Source organism: Seriola lalandi, unplaced genomic scaffold (assembly GCF_002814215.2).
Source record: "Seriola lalandi dorsalis isolate HSWRI2012SDOR001 ecotype SW California unplaced genomic scaffold, Sedor1 jcf7180002054256, whole genome shotgun sequence".
Lineage (NCBI taxonomy): Eukaryota > Metazoa > Chordata > Actinopteri > Carangiformes > Carangidae > Seriola > Seriola lalandi.
Window position 1 is genome coordinate 1,750,367 of NW_019524809.1, and position 17,463 is coordinate 1,767,829.

Sequence of the window (17,463 nt, forward strand, 5' to 3'; positions counted from 1 at the left end):
AAGAATAAAACATGACTGAGTTGTGTTATAGGATGTTACCGATAATGATTAAAAAATTTGAAGTGTTGAAGTGTATCATATAATCAATATTATTTATCAGCATTAACAAATACCCTAACCCTTTTTTTTGTTTGTTTTTTTAGCTATTTCTGAATTCATAAACAAAGCTCACATTGAACAGCAGAGGGTACTCCAGCACCACTCTGTACCTCCAGTATACACACTATGAAATGTCTCGGTTTCAAATTATTTTGGACCAACTGACTTCATTTTGATATTTTTGTGTAATGAAGGGTAATAAGCAGGCTCCCAAAAGTGCAAACACAAGAGCAAAACCTCTTCGTCAAATGTGTCATCTCAGCTACTTTAATCCACTCATTTCTTCACCAGTTCATTATGATAAACATCTGAACATAGAGGTCATTCCTTAAGCACTTTATTTGTTCACTATGTACGGCTCATTGGATCCCACTCAGGCACAAAAAGATGACAAGGTATCAAAGAGACTGAACAGACTGATAGATTTGCTATGAATAAAAGACTGAAAAGGCTGAAAACCACAGCAATGTAAACACGGTATTGGACCTTACATGACATGTAGCAACATGAGAGAAATGTAGCTTCCCTGAGACAAATTATACCATGTACTAAACCTGTGCTGTATACAAACATCTAAAGGCATTTCCCATTTAATAGTCACTTCATTCAATGTCAAGTGCTAAAAATGCTCTTCTGGAAGGATTCAGGTAGTTTTAAATTTTAAAAAAGATCTGGAAAACAGTTGAACTGAAAATCCATTGGTTGTGTTGAACCACATCATGTTTTCAGCACAAATTATCAGCAAATTGTAGCCTCCACTGAAGAAGTGAATGACACTGAGTACATATTCAGAAGAAGCTGTACCTCTGTTTCCTGGCAACAAGCTAGTTTCCTATTATGCATAGGTTACCTGTTTAGTGTCTCTTACGTGACAGCAAGCGGCCCACTTCCTGTTGCAACAGCTCTGCAGAAAACAGCCCATTCTGCAATCTAAAGCAAAGTATAACTGCACTTCCACATTCAAATCAACATCTAAGCAAATCAGTTTGTGACCTACACTGATAAACTTTCAATTCATCACATTGTGCTACTACGTCTGTTGACGCATTATATGATCCGTCCTAAGAATTATTTGAGCTTGAGTGCAGCATGCTCGAAAAATGACTGATAGTACAGAACATACAGTACTGAGTCCTGCAGCACAGAAAGGAACGTTAGTCTTCACTGTCATTGATTCAAGGGCATCTCAGACGGGTCAGTTTATCAGCAGAACAAGGTTGCTGACATTTCTACATTCTTCTGACTTCACACTCTTATAATAGTTCACATTATTTAGGTTTTTGTTCAGACAACACAACAGAGGTCTTAGTTATATAAAATCCACCCCTCCAGGATGCAACACTTTCAGCTTCACACTCTGGCATGGAAAGTTCACACAAATGTCGTATATACAATATCTTCCCCCAAAAGCAACATGCCATGAAATAAAAGATTGTAATGCAGACTCTAATTCCTTCACAGTGTAAAGATATGTATATGATTATGCAGACTCAACAACCATACAATTATTACAAAATATTACATGGACTTCTTTATGTTTTAATTATACTTCATCATAATACGTCTCAGGGATTCACTGTTGACTTCTTTCACCGTTAAGTGGATGGTGCATTTCTGGCCCAAGCTACAACGGTCGACCTCTCAGGTGAGGCAAAAACACGTCCATGTACAGACAGGTATCCTTTAGCAGGGTGAGGAATCCTGCAGGGGCTGAGAGACTGAGACCTCTGCAGTCTCTTCATGGCTGGGACCCGGACTGAGGAGTCTCTCACCGATTGCAACAAAATACTGGAGTTCATGGATGCTGCAGAAAGTGATGGAGACCAGTGACTTGACCCCATTCTGGTAGATGATACACCTAGGAAAACAATCAGAGGTTTTTTTTCTGAAATTGTTGTAACTGTGCTACGTGTCTCTGTTTCAGCTCTCATGTAACTTTACCGAATCAGACCAATTTGGACCTTTTTTCATTTGTTTTTTTGAAATGTGAGGAAAGAGATCCAAACCTGATGGAGGATGAACTATTTCATCAGCAGGGTGGCAGCTGTCTGTGTCTAAACTTCGGCTGTTCCTAACAGCCTGGAGGGAGCGGAGGCTGGTCCGTGCAGGCGACCTGGTCCTGCCTGGTGATGTTGCTGCAAAACACATCAGGGTTTTTTCCAAAACATTGTGTTTGTAGGTGCAGTTTCTCTAGGGTTTTACCAAACTGGAAAATGTTTTTATTATGAACTTTATCATAGGAGTAACTTTTATACAAAAAAAATGTATTAATTGGATATCATCTCATTATTATCCTGTTCCAAAGTGATTCAGTATCTCTATTTCTTCTGCCTCACTGTCTACCTAAAAACTGAAATTAATGAAGTACTTCTTTAAAAAGTCCTATTACTAAAAAACTATTTGATCTAGGGATCATGAAAATCTCATTAAAGCCACAAACAGGCTTTTTGTTTGGCTGAGACCTCACCCACCACACACGAAAGCTGAGATTATTCAATCACAATCAATCAATAATGATAACGCCTTACACCAATCTAACGTGGTGTCTGATAATATGATGATCTGATGATCTGATAATATAGCAGGGTGTAATTAAAAACAGAATAGAGAGTGTCTGTAGATGTCAGACTGTGCCTGTTCTGTTTACCTTGATTCTGAGCGAGTTTAAGCAGCTTGAACTGGGTGACTTGCTGGTGAAGTCTGGCCAGGTTTGGGCTTTGGCAGTTCTGCTCAGCAGCTGATGTTGGTGAGGAAGAGGAAGAGCTCAGTGACAACCGAGCAGGCTGCCAGCGAGAGGAAGATGAAACCTCAGTTTTATTTCCTGGAGTGAAGTCATCAACATTTTCTAATGTGGTGTTAAAATAACACGGAAGCATCGCTGGTGACTCAGGGCTTCTCCAAGGTGAAGCAGCAGCAGGCGTAGAAACATAGTCTTGTCGTAAACCTGGAAGACAGACTCAAGTTATCTCTACCCAACGTTCAGTGAGTATACAGTATACACTAAATAATCAAAAAGATTCCTCTACACCCACTGGCCTCCTGTATACGAGCCATAATGTGGACATCTGTGATGTCATCCAGTCTGTAGTTTGTGTTGATGGAGTCATGGGAGTTGCTCAGATCACTGTTATCTGTGAAGATTAATAAATGCAAAATATTCAACTAAAATACTGATCAATGTTGATGAATTATAAAGAATATCTCAGGTTATTTGTATAAAAAGAAGTTGAGAATCCTGAAGCTGTAATCACTATATTACCTAAACTGTCAGAGGTGTGCCGTGTCGTGTTGACAGATGATTTGTCCATAAAAGAGCAAACAGTGTCAGTATGATGAAAAACTGCAGGACGTCTGTAGAAGTGACTGCTTGATCCTGACAATACAGAAAGTGAGCATAAAGTAAACCTGTGACCAGGATGATCGCCCCTCAGAAAAATCTTTTTTTTTTTTAATCAAAACAATTTGATTGATTTGATGGAGCCTAGGTGCTGCTTGCTTACTTTCATCAAGCCTATTTATCAGCAGACGACATGCTGCCTCCATCTCAGGACTGGGGTTGTCTAGGACATGTCGACACCATGTGAGAGCAGACTCTGTTTTCTCCACAGTCACCTGCTTCTTTGGAGACTCATATAACCTGTGAGGAATAAGAGACGACATTCACTCACAGGTAGAAAAGAAACTGAACAGTTTTCAAAGCTCCACCATTCTAGCTCCTTTACATATCTTTTCAATTGTGTAGTGACTTGGACAATAGATCAAACCTAGCTTCCTTTCATTTTTACATTAGACATTGTCCCTAACTAAAGTCTGACCACAGTGAAGACAGAAAAATGAAACACATTTTTTTTTTTTACCACACTCTCAAAAGAATATCATTGATGGTCTGATGCTACTAACCAGCTCTCTTCATCCTGCTCATCATCGTCTACATCAAGGAGCTCTACCAAGTCCAGAGCAGACTCTTCTTCTTTTGGCTCAGTGTCCAAGATGTCTTTTTGACAGTTATAGTTGTACAATGGCCCATCCATGGCACAGCAAGGTGAGGGGGACTTACACCCTGACTTCAAATGGTCTAGTCTTATCCTTGCATCCATGGCAAACGACCGACTGTTGCAACTCTTAAACCTTGCTGGCTCAGTGTCGGTCCAGGTGCTGCTGTATGGATCTGAACTGCTCTCCAGCTTTACAGAGTTGCTTCTCAGATCACTGCAGAGAAGACAGTAGTTTGCACTTGTATCGATCTCCATTGGTGACTGATTGCAAAAATACCGGCTCCAGTCGCTCTTCAGTTGGTCTTGGACTTCCATTTTCCTGGTGAAATCCTCAATACTTCTCACTTCATCAATCTCTCATCCAGTTTTGGTTTATTCCGCCTCAGTGTGCTGTTATGAAGATGTTAGCTACATCTGACTAAATCTTTATTTTAAAATAATATGATTCTTTAAAGGTCCAGTTGTGGCCATTATTGGTCTGCACAAGCAGCAACTGTGTAGCTTCACTGTGCCATATATTGACCTAGATTTGTTGAGTAGTGCTGTTAAGTATAGACACCCAACAGATTGGATGGATTTAGAGAAGCATCATGAGCTTATGTGGATTAAAGAGTTTGTGAGTGGCTACTAAGAAAGAAAAATAGACACCCAACATCACACCATCAAGACTAATGTGGACAATACCTATAGGCTAGTGAAGGTAAAAGCTGTTACAAGTATTTGTTTGCTTTCTTGGTTTAGTCACAGAGTATGTCATGTTTCTGTTTAGCTGTCAAGGACATTAAACTCTTTACATTCAATGCACCAAGGAGGAACTGCTCTATCTGAAGTGTTGATCAATCCATAACATGTTTATGTTCCTTTGGTATTGATAATGGGAGCTAGTCTATGCTGTGCAGCTGCTTCTTTAGTTGTCATACTGAATGCTATTGCTGAATGCCTGTGGTTGATTACTTTCAAATGTAGCTCTGTCTCACTCATCACACCCCAGGAAGTTGCATTGACAAGTGTGGTCAGATGCTGCTTCTCTCTCTGTCTGTCCTTCCCCCTCTCTCTGTCACACACAGGCAGATTAACACAAGATTTGTAGCTTCTCCAAGTGAAACCTCATTTCTTCTACGTTCTTCTCACACGAAGACACTTTGTTTTTTAACTTTACCTGTCAATGACACAATCTAACTGTTAGAAAAAGAAATGTGCATTTACTAAAGTTCATGTCATCACACCAGGTCTGATCTTTTACATACAGACAGATATTGTCTTTTTCTTTAGAGATCTTTTTAATAATTCATTTAAATTTGTACTGTCCAAATTTTACAGACTTCACAGAATATCATGCATAGACAGAGGGAAATTAGTCAAATTTCTCAAAGAGAAAACAATGAGTACAATTTTAGTTTTTCTAAAGAGTGACTATACTCCAATAGACACATTGTGTAGAAGGTAAGAATTGCTTTTAATGACCTCTAGGGGTTGACAGGTAAAAAGTGTGTTGAATCTCTGATCATACCCATGATTACAGCCGGGTGCGGTCAGGTTTGGAAAGAGCATGTCATCAGTGGAGGCACTGCACAAAGGTGTTGTTTGTCAAGAAAAAGTCCAGTGTGTAACCACTCTGACAAAACCACAAACTGTTATTTTTACATCTCTGTGTATGTAAGGGGTCACAAAGACCAGACAGTAGCTTTAGAAGTGATGGTATATTTAACACTGGACAGAGACAGGATAGCAAAACTCCCCCTCACATATTCTTTTCACATTAACGTGAATAGTTTTGCTACAGCCCCTTTAAAAAAAGCTTTTTTTCTTGATAAGAAATGATCAAGTTGCCCACCCCAGTTAGCTGCCCTTGAATTGCCCCTCTCAAAACATCCTTGAATCAACCCTGACTTCATCTGAAAAAAAAAAAAAAACTGCAGGTTAGGAGGAGGTGTCTTGTCCTCCGCCGTGTCTCTGCCGCACCTGCGCCCTGCCTCCCTGCGCTTCACCGGCCTGTTTCCTTATCGTCATCGCTGATGCCTCCCTGCGGTGTCACTCTCCTTTAACGCCGACCGACGGCTGCTCTTTACCGGCTGCTAAAACTACACCAAAGTGCTGAACTTTCCGAGAGGACTTTTCCTTCTAAAATGTGGACCACCGAGCGATAAATCAAATAGTGAAGCGCCACCTCTGCCGCGGGGAAATGCAGGACGACAGCGGCAAAGCAGCACCCGGGAGCCCCGCTGTAGCCAGTACAAACACATCGCAGGTATGAGCGGAGGTTTTGGGCTCTTTACCGCTGAAACCACAACAGCCATATCTCTGTGTGGGTTTAAGAAGTAGGTTTGTCTCTCTAACCAACGTGGAAGCCCTTTACGGGCGATTTAATTTCACCTACCGGGAAAAGAAAGTTAAAGGGAAAGATAAAAGTTGTTGGGGTGAAGCAGTCTAACCTGTCCGTCCACATTGCTCTGAGCTCCCAGGTTTGTCTTCAGCCGCAGCAGAGCAGACGCACTGTGGACAGCAGAGCCTGAGTCACTCGACAGATGTGTTTGTCCAAACTTTTCTCAGGGTTTTACACCACAGAAAACAGACTGAGGGGAATTATTCAACATGTCATTTGAATTGTAGGTTTGTGCCATATAATTATGCAATGCCTTATTTATGTAATATATGGTGCAAACATAAAAAGTCTTGAGTAAATGTAAGTTTGTTTGTTTTTTTTAGATTTTTAACAAATAATTAGTTGATAAATGGATTTGTGAAATGATAGAGAAGTATTAGTTAACTACTTTTATAATTGATTAATAGCTTTATACTTCATAACTGAGTAATTTTTCAAACAATAATAGCAACATTACCAGCCCCTGCTATGTCTCAGCTCATAAGTTAGTAGAGATGTACTGCATTTCTAAATGATGATGGAGATGATGAAGCTGATGATTAAACACTCTTCTTTTAGGACGGCCTTTAATGCCATTCATTGAGTCTTATTCAGCCCTCTTCTGTTGGTTTACTTCAGGCACTGCAATTGGTTGTACACACTCCTCTGTTACTTCTCTTGTCAAAAGAGTTACATTGTGCAGTACCTCAACTTCTTAGTTCCTACATCAATGTCTCTAAGCCTGTTAACATGTTAACAGGCATAGAGACATAGAGACACCTTTCTTGTGTATATGAAACCTGGTGTAAGAAATCTCAGAGACAATATATTTTGGATGGCTTAAAACATCAACATAAATTTGATGAATGTATGTTAATTGTATTTGCGTCACTGATAGATTATTAACGTTTAAACATATAACAATGACAGTAACAGCACATAAAGCAGAAGCTGTTATCTTAATCAGACTTCCTCCCTGTAACCTGACATGAGAAAACAGTTCCTCTCTTGTCTAGAAATGGATTGCCTGCAGAAGAGAAGAAAGAATGAATAGTCCAGTTGATAGTTTTGAACATCTCATGAGTTAGATCAACCGACAGGGTAGACCTCACACAAAGCTTGTTTTACAGTTGAAATAAAAGATCACCTCCAGCACATCTGAGCTGTAACTAGATCGTATCATTTTTGCAGTATGTAGAAACATTTTAGACAACCTTATCATGAAAAAAAAATTACAGATTTGCACCGATATCTGTATTACTGAATATTGCCTCTCTGATTTCACTGCGTTAACAATGTCCTTTTTTTTTTCTAGAGTTCAGGACATTTGAACGGACATACCGTTTCTCAAAATGGCTACAACCCGACAGCTACACCTGTGCTGCAGTCACAGATTGAATCCAGACCTCCAAGTCCTGCACCCACTCCAACCCCAGCTGTCCCGAGGGAGCAGTGGGGAGGGAAGTATGAGTTCCTGCTCTCCTGTATTGGATACTGTGTGGGACTGGGGAACGTGTGGCGGTTCCCCTATCTTTGTTACCGCAATGGAGGAGGTGAGCAGTTTGTGTGCATGTCCATTTCCCTGTCAAGTATCGAATGCTTTAAATGCCAGGTGGTATGTCTGTAATAATTTGTTACACTCATTTGGGCAAGAGACACTCTGTGCCCTGCCCTTGGGTGTGTGCTGTCCTGCTAATTGTGCTGGCTTGATTTGCACACTCAGCCCAGAGCTCTCCATGGCAGCCTTGGTACTTGGAGCTAAAACACAAAGCGTTTACTAATCCTATAAGTAGAGACAGTGTTTTCTTCCTTGATTGCACACCAGACATGTGGTCTGCCTGTTTAACCCAGCCTTAAATACTGTGCGTCTTCATCTGAAATCAAACATGTTGGAGCAGTAAAGCAGAATAATGTCCGTGAAGCTGCCACCTACAGTAGACAGACGCTAACCCGCCTCTACAGGCTGTCTGCTTCAAGCTGAACAAACCAAATCAATACCTCGGATGTCTCTCCCAGCACCACCCTTTCCTCACACTGACCTATTTCTAATATTCACAGGTGTGTTTCTCATCCCCTACTTCATCATGCTCTTTGTTACGGGTGTTCCACTGTTTCTCATGGAGCTGAGTTTAGGCCAGTATGGAGCGGCTGGCCCCATCACTGTGTGGAAATGCTGCCCTCTACTCAAAGGTAATGACCTGTTCTCTCAGGCTTCTTACCCCAGTAACTACACACTCACATACATTGTGAGCCAGTGTCACAATCTTGGAAACTTTTAGAGATGATCATGGCAGTGTGGTAATTTATTGTTAGTTTATACTCAATTCTAATTAGCCAGAAAATGTTAAGTATTGTAACGATATCTGATCACAGCACTGTCTTAATTTTCTAGGAATCTTGAGCATCCAGTCTGAACCACAATGTAATGATTTGCATGAACAGATCTCAAACTGGCAGTATTACCAGTCAATCCAGACTAATAGTCCAGGAAAATAACTTGCTGACTCACATCAGATTGCCACCTCATCACTATACTGTGCGTCATGAGGCCAATCCTAAACAACACAGCTGCTAAATATAAACATCAGAGAAAGAGACCTGCAGGAACTTTCTTCAAGCCCAAAAATAGTGAGCTTTGTATTTTGAATTTGAAATGATCAGCAACCTGGCAGGTTGAATTAAGAGAGACGCTTCCAAGTGTGACAAAAGAAAATTTATAAGGTCTGCAATGTCGGATGTCTTGAATGCTGTAATTTGGACGATACACTCCGAGGTATATTCAATGATTGTTTCTGCAAGTAGAACAAGGAGGTTCATAGCTACATCTACATTAAATGAATCCAACTTATATACAATGCCCAACACAATAGTTTGTTTTTCTGAGATACTCAAGGCCTTTCTTTTGTAATTTCTTGTAGGTATTGGCATTGGGATGCTCTGTGTGTCCACGCTGGTGTGTCTCTACTATAACGTCATCATAGCGTGGACGTTTTACTACCTGGGCAGCTCCTTCCAGAGCCCTCTGCCCTGGTCCTGTGATGCTATAGCTAATGCAGGTATCTGTAACAGCACTGGGAATAGCTCCACTGGTAAAACCCTCAGCCCCACAGAAATCTTCTGGAAGTAAGTGATTTTTTTGTTTGTTTTTCTTTTTACACAATCACTCACCACCTCTCATATTTGAAGAAATCAAACCTGCTTTGCCAATGTATACAGGCTGTTTTATTACCTTAGGCTTCTTTAGACTCTGGCAGTAAACACAAACGTTGTGTAAATACATTTTGCGACTTTTTCCAACAAGCACCAGTATTGTTTACTGGACTTAAACTGTCACCTTTTCAGATAACAAGACCAGGAACTTTATGGCCACACCTTACTGTTGATTCCTGTAAATATGATATATTATTCTGTATAACACCTGCACAATATATAAGACTTTAAACTTGCAAATATCAACCATTATGATGTTTTATAACAGCAGTTGTAAGGCATGATGGTTATAATACTTAATAAGTAAAGTATCACAGTTATTCCTCACTTCTCAGAATACATCTTGCATGAAAGATTGTATGGTGCTGTGAACATGGTGAAAGAGTTGTCATGGTCAGCCATAGTGCCATGATGACAGCTTACTGTCTGCTTCGAGTGAAAGCAGGGGTTTATTTATGTACAGCAAACAAACCAAAAGGTACGGTCTGAGGCCAGATATCACCTGTAAGTCAGACTGTTTGTTGACCCTATTACCAGAGCCTACTTTCAAAAAAGGCATGGTGGGCTTTTAGAAGAGAAGAAATACAAAGAGAATAAAAAAAAAGAGAAAAAAACATTTTGGTAAGAACATTCCTACTGAAAATATTGGGACTTCAGGACCAACACAGATTAATGCTTATAATGGCATAAATACCAAGCTTCATGTCTAGATGATAAAGTGTTACATCAGTGAAAATGGTGTAAGTGCTGATCCAAAACAACACACTGTGGCTGCCACTACACCGTTGCCTTAAGGAAGAAAGTGAGCTGTGATGTTAGGGCACGTGACAACCACACTCTTTAACTGTTATGATTACAGAGAGCACAATGTTCATAAGACTTTACAGCCTAAAAATGGATAAAGCTATTAGCATTGGCCATTTTTTTTATATTGCGAAGTATTATAATCATATTGGTAATGCCCTTTGATTGGTAATACATTGTATATTACATTATACCTTATATTATAATTATACATTATGAAGGCTTTTAGCAGCTCTGATTATCCTTGTGTCACAGCACATAATGTGTGAATATTTATAGATAAGGATAAAATAAGAAAATATTACTTAGATTATTCTCCTTCTTTAGTGCTATTCTCTCAGAGCACTTATAGCACTGGACTACAATGATTTTTATTGCTGGTAAACATTGAAGAAACTTATTTGAACTCAACAGTATGAATAATGGTCTCCTTCCTCAGACAAATGTCTTCATAGCCACTTATTAATCCAGCCTAACAACTGCACTCTGTTTATTTTGTGTCAGTGAATGTGTATTAAGTGCGGCAATAGGTGTGGTAATAGGTGTGCTGTAATATATGTTTGTTTTTGACTTGTGTTTTCTTGCAGTGAGCGAGTGCTGGGGGTAGTAAACAGTGAGGGCCTTCATGACCCGGGCCGTGTCCGGTGGCCCCTGGCCCTGTGCCTCCTGGCCTCCTGGATCATCATATTCCTGTGTATGCTCAAGGGCATCCGCAGCTCTGGCAAGGTGAATCAACACAATGTTCTTATTGTCAACTCACATACACGCACATACAATCCTGCCCTTTGCTGCCATAACTTGCCGGCCTAAAACTTGTCTATGTTGTCTGGGTCTTCAGGTGGTTTATGTCACAGCCACCTTCCCATATTTTGTGCTCATCGTTCTGATCATCAGAGGTGCTACACTGGAGGGCTCTCTTCAAGGTGTTGCTTTCTACCTCACACCAGACTGGAACCGATTAGCTAATGCACAGGTACTTCTTGATGGTAGACTAGCACATATAAGGTTGAGGAGTGTGTGAACTCAATGCTTTGTTGCTGCTATATAAATATATATAAATAACAGCAGGTATTGTCATTGTTTAAAGCATATTTCTGTCTGAACATTGCAGGTGTGGAATGACGCAGCCTCACAGATCTTCTACTCCTTAGGCATTGGAGTTGGAGGGCTGCTTTCTATGGCCTCTTACAATAAGTTTGACAACAACGTGATCAGGTGAGTTTGGGGAACTGTGCTCCAACGTTTGCTCTCTTGCTGCAGTCATGATAGCTTCAGTCTCTTAATCGTGGCTCTTTTGATTTCAGGGACACTCTGATTATCACAACAGGAAACTGCAGCACCAGCTTCTTTTCAGGATTTGCTATATTCTCAATCCTGGGTCACATGGCATGGAGGAAGGGAGTGCCTGTTGGAGAGGTGGCAGATACAGGTAGTTACTTTGACCAATTAATACAATAAAAATCTCACTTGTGTGTAGTTGTCATTTCATTTCATTTGTGTATTATGGCTTATGTGTGTATTTTTGTGTACTTCTTTATAAAAATATTCACATCTGAATTTATTCTAGTCTTTCTCACTGACTACTACTACTACTAAACTTTAAACTTGCATGTTATACTAAGTGACCTACATGTATTTCTTTTTTTTTTTTTTTGCTTCAGGTCCTGGTTTGGCCTTTGTTGCTTACCCAGAAGCCCTTGCTCTACTGCCAGGCTCAGTGTTCTGGTCCATCCTGTTCTTCCTCATGCTCTTTATGCTGGGGATTGATACACTGGTAAGGCTGCAGACTTTATCAACTGTATGTTTGATACTGACAAAAATACAATCCCCCTCTGCATGTACAGTACATCTTCTGCTCTGCTGCCTCACAGTTTGGAAACATGGAGGGCATCACCACTGCTGTGCTGGACGAGTTTCCACAGCTCAGACAAAACACGCTGCACAAGTCCTTGTTCCTGGGCACGCTGTGTTTTTGCTTCTACCTTTTGGGTCTCTTGTTAGTGAGTGATGTGAGTGCGTTTTTGATTGAACTGTAGTAAGTGAAAAAGTGTAGCAAATGCATCTTCTCTGTCATCAGACTCACATTTCCCATGCTGTCTATGTCTTCATAGGGAGGGATTTACTGGTTCACTCTCATTGACTCCTTCAGCACTAGTTTCGGCCTCATCATCATCACCCTCTTCATGTGCATTGGCATCTCCTTCTTCTATGGTAGCCCATCTCTAACACAACATCACTCCTCTATATGAGTCTGAGTCATCCAGGACACATGATGTTTAGTTGTGAAAGAGGAGAAACTTGACTTGCTGTGTTGTGAAGGCTACAAAGCAAATCCAGTTTCTATTTTAAAACTGCACTGACATCAAGCAGTTTTTTTAGCTGCTGTATTTCACATCATGTCTCCATTATGTTCTTAATGATAAATTGAACACATTTTCTGTTATGTTATCCTGTCCCAGTATCTTTTCCAGGGTTACTAAAATGCATCTCTTAATGAACCTTTCTTATTAGGGGTCAACCAGTTTTGTCAAGACATTATTGATATGATCCGCCACTGCCCTCCCTGGTGCAGCAAAGTTCTGCTCTACTTCAAAGCGTGCTGGGTTTTCTTCACTCCGTTTCTTCTGCTGGTGAGTAGACATGGTAGTTTTGACATCTGTTACTGGTAGATGCAGCTACAATCTGACATCAGCATCGGTCATCTGTTATTAGTATTATCTGAATTAACTGGCCTATCGTGTTAGTTGATCTTTTCTAAAGTGTAAATGCACTGACATTTATAGGTTTTATGGTGGTGAAATAAGGCACCTGGTGGACGCTGTTGGCCGTTAGAGCCATTTAAAAAGTGAAAAAAAATGGGTTTGTCTTCTCTTATAGCACCTTACACAGAAGCAATGAAAATTTTTACTTTGTTGCCACAATGAAAGAGTAGGACAGCATATTTTGTCAAGTGTAGATTTTAATATGGTCTGACAGTTTGGTTCATCTGTTGCTGTGGCTGAAATTCCTTAAGCGGTCACTGGTTAATGGCAAATCCCCTCCTTTTGGTTCTTAGCAATTCTCACACTTATTTGATCCATTATGTTACTGATTCTTTTAATATTTCAAACTGCCTCACATCACATGATGTGAGTACTGGATACAAATCAGTACAGCCTCTATGAAGCATCGCAAAAAAAACTACTGAGCTTGTTTGCTTAGGAGGGGATAAGGAACATTTATTTTGAGATTAATTTATCAATAATTTATTATGTTATGTTAGAAACAAAATATAGATTTTTTTTATTAAGATTATTTTGACAAATTAAGAATTATCACTATTACTAAGTACATAATGTCCAGCTATGACCTTCTCTACCAGCACCGTTAACTAAAGCACATATCATATACACTACATATAATATTATGCATATATTGCACAATCCATGTTACACCACTTCCTCTCTTATTTCTGCCACTCTTTTCTGTATGTTGCCTTAAGCAGAATTACCATCTACAATAAGGTCGATGGTGTGTTTATTGTCATGTATTGTTGTACTTTCAAAGGGTAATTTGATGAGGGGTGAGACATTGAGCTGTCCCAGAGAGATAAAAATACCCCCGTAAATGGCTGAATAGTTTATCAGAAATGGAAGGAGACGAAAGTATGATCAATCAAATTACCAACTGTTACAAAAAGGTCAAAGAAACTAAAATAACATCATTCATTTGAAATGTAGCCTGCTGTGCTGAAAAAATGTTCACAACAGCAGTGAATAATTCAAAAGGAGAAACTGACATTCAATCTGAGTTCCCCCTGCAGCATGTCTCTGCTGGCCTTCTCAGTCTCTCTCTTTCTGTTGCAACTGTGGCTTTTTGTGAAGATGAAACATTCCTCTGTTCACTCTTCGCCTCTCCTCTTGCTGCTGTAGTTCATCCTGACGTACATCTTCATCGAGATGTACAACACATCGCTCCACTACGGGTCCTATGTGTACCCACGGTGGGGTAAAGCGCTGGGCGTGTGCATGGGTGCGACCTGCTGTCTGCAGATTCTCATCTGGGCCATTGTGGCCATCTGCAAGGAAACTGGAACACTGAAAGACGTCAGTACCACCACTTTGTCATTTTGTCACTGTGAGGTCTGGTTACACCTCTGCCGCTGTCACACTAAATAGTATAGCTCCAACCGACTGTCACTGCTGCGCCTGTTTAGATATCTGTTGGAAGCTTTATGACTGTCTCTTGCTTCTTTTTCGCAGCGCTTTCAGAAAGCGATTCGACCTCTGAATTCCTGGAGAGTGAACAATTTGAACAGCACGGGGAGAGTACAGGAGCGCGTGGAGCCGGAGAGAGTGGAGGCTCCGTTCACTGTCACGCTCACAGACATGGACTTCACTGCAATGACGTGGGAGGCGGGAAGCCAGGCGTGACAGCATGGAGAGCAGTGATGAACGCACAGTGATATGTTGTCAAGAGAAAGAGGAATTTATCATTATGTTATTTGCCCCAGCTAGGCTCTGGTGGCCGTGTCTGTGTGTCCTGCAGGGCAGTGTGGATGAATTGCTTTATTTATACTATTATGTATGATTGAATAGTGTTTTTTAACTTTTTTTTACATTATGTAGAATATAAGGAAAGTTTGGATTATCCTCGTCTTACTTTTGGATGAGCGTAATTCTGATGATATTTACTGTCATAGTAGTGCAGAACAATGAATTTTCCTCTTCCAGCGGTCAACAGCGGCTGGGGCACTACATTTTGTTTATGTCTTGACTCTTAACTGTTCCGCACCACACCACTGACCTGGAGAGGTGACCACGATTCATCAGCCCACCAGTGTACAAGGTGCTGATGACACAGCCTCACAGAGTCAGGAATACTTTTAATTCATTTTACTTTTTAACATGAATGTTTGCGGGAAAAAAATAATTATTGCGAGAATAAATAAATACATTTAAAAATAGCTTGCCAAATGAACGATTTTTCAAGGTACTGTCCATGTCTAAGATTTAATGTGTGATTGTCTACATGTCAAATGAACAGTTCCTGCAGATATCTGCGAAAAATGTAGCGATCAATTCACTCCTTTGTTGCTCACACTGGTAATGTCACATTTACAACTACATTCCACATTAATGTCGTAGACAGGCTTTAACGTGGGATGTATATGTTTCTGACTAACATTTCTTGTTTTTAGAAAAAAAATAGACAGGAATCAGTGGGTATCTACACACAGGTAGGTTTCTAGTTTTGTATGTTTACTGGAACTTTGCTTTTCCAGTCCTTCAATGTCAAGTTTCCACCCTGCTATTTAATTGCAGAAATCCCTCCTTAAGTCATTATATATCATTGGTTAAATGTAAGGTCTTATCAGTTAAAGGTATTGTCCGCTTGAGGACATGATTATTATCAAATCAATCTTCCTAGCATTTCTCGTTACTCTGATTTTATGGGCCTGCTTAAAGAAAACATCAAAATCGGTGTGATAAGATATTAGTTATTAGTGAATTGGCCACACTGCTTAATTTGTGACAATAAGATCAATACATTTTTAAAAGACCCTTTGTAAGATCATTTCAATGGTATTAAACCTGGAACATAAAAGAATTACAAAAATTTCTCCCACAGATGAGACAGTTCACCTGGACACACCGGTCACTGTTTAATGTGTTAGAGCTGTGTGAGATAGACTGTCCCAGATTAATAATATTTGTTAATAAGACTAGTTGCACTTCTCTCACAGAGGCCTGAAGTTTTGATACTGTCATCTATTCCCAAAGATTTAATTTGGAGTAACTGATAAAAATTCCCCATCGTTTTCAAGGGCATATGTGCTCACTCTTGAGTACATGTTGCAAATATGTAAATTGGAGATCTACCAAATCTGCAGTGTTTGAATTGTTAAATCCTTTCAGTCACATGAAACATTACATTTTGTGTTTTAATATTGAGGGGTGCTCAAAGCATCTTTCAAGTAGGATCACTTTGAAACCATTGAGTAAAAACATTTTATTATCGTTTGTTTTAGGAGTGTATGTCATGTCATAAACCTCATCTTTTTTGCCTTTGTAAACCTTGTTGCCATTCTCTTATGTATTGCTGTGCATAATGATTAAATATTATCAATGTCTTCACATCTTTATCTATTCATTGCTTTTGTTGTGATCATTATTATTATTTGCGATTACATTTATTGGTGATTTTTCTTTCAAAGATATCTTTTGGAAAACAATTAAAACTGCGGGTGAGTATATACAGCCAAGCCATCCGTTTTATTTACAGTAACTACTTGTTTGAAGAGTTTCCTCTGGAAAATTAGTTTTGTAAAATGAACTTCTGTTGACCATAGTTGTCATTGATGTGGCAGTCAGTCTGTGAGTAGCCTCAGTGAGGTTAAACTCATCCAATACACACAAAAAATATGACATTGCATTTTAAATAGTTTAATGGAGGCAACAGAAGGGTTGTTCTCTAAATATCTGACCATGACCCAAAGTTTCCTCAAGCTTTCTACTAATTTTAAATGACAGTACGTGAATCTTACCTCAAGAGGGCAATGGTTGCACATATAAAAGGGTGCTGGTTACGCATATTTAATCCATGATCACATAATAAAACGTATTAAAGAAACTTTTAGTGACCAAAGAGAATAGATTATAGCTTTTATAACTATAGTGAAATGCGTGTTTCTCTGGTAGGTTAAAAGGTAAAGACGTCAGTGCGTAGTAATTTGTGAAACAAGGTGAACAAAGTGAACATATGCACGATCTACATCACCGTAATAACTATATAATTACATCACATCGGCTGAAATGATGAGTCGTCTACTTTTCTACCAGCTGTCCAGTGCAGTAGAAAAACCCTGAAATCCTTTGTGACTCGTTTGGATGGCGGGATACATGCAAATGAGCGGATGTTGCGTATATATTTTCCCGCGTTTTCATCTCGTGGGTTTGGGTTAGTTCGATTTCGTTTGGTCACGTGATCCCTGGGAACGCACACTGCTCTCTG

The 17,463-nt window shown here is 39.8% G+C and overlaps 2 protein-coding genes across 2 annotated transcripts; one reads left to right on the top strand and one right to left on the bottom strand.

The window, feature by feature from the left end:
* Positions 1-343: 343 nt before the first annotated feature.
* Positions 344-5,387, bottom strand: LOC111653947 (SLAIN motif-containing protein-like). The gene is made up of 7 exons (XM_023404701.2): positions 4,000-5,387; positions 3,600-3,736; positions 3,359-3,472; positions 3,132-3,230; positions 2,747-3,043; positions 2,106-2,234; positions 344-1,957 (listed from the first exon to the last, which is right to left on the bottom strand). Exons 1-7 carry the CDS (start codon positions 4,407-4,409, stop codon positions 1,695-1,697), a joined length of 1,449 nt encoding a protein of 482 aa, XP_023260469.1. The 5' UTR covers positions 4,410-5,387; the 3' UTR covers positions 344-1,694.
* Positions 5,388-6,104: 717 nt separating this feature from the next.
* Positions 6,105-16,586, top strand: slc6a7 (solute carrier family 6 member 7). Its single transcript, XM_023404897.2, has 14 exons — positions 6,105-6,342; positions 7,772-8,009; positions 8,515-8,646; positions 9,375-9,579; positions 11,058-11,196; positions 11,309-11,443; positions 11,582-11,685; positions 11,775-11,899; positions 12,132-12,244; positions 12,342-12,479; positions 12,582-12,681; positions 12,982-13,100; positions 14,382-14,555; positions 14,712-16,586. The coding sequence occupies exons 1-14, from the start codon at positions 6,277-6,279 to the stop codon at positions 14,880-14,882; spliced, it is 1,959 nt and encodes a 652-aa protein (XP_023260665.1). The 5' UTR covers positions 6,105-6,276; the 3' UTR covers positions 14,883-16,586.
* Positions 16,587-17,463: the final 877 nt, after the last annotated feature.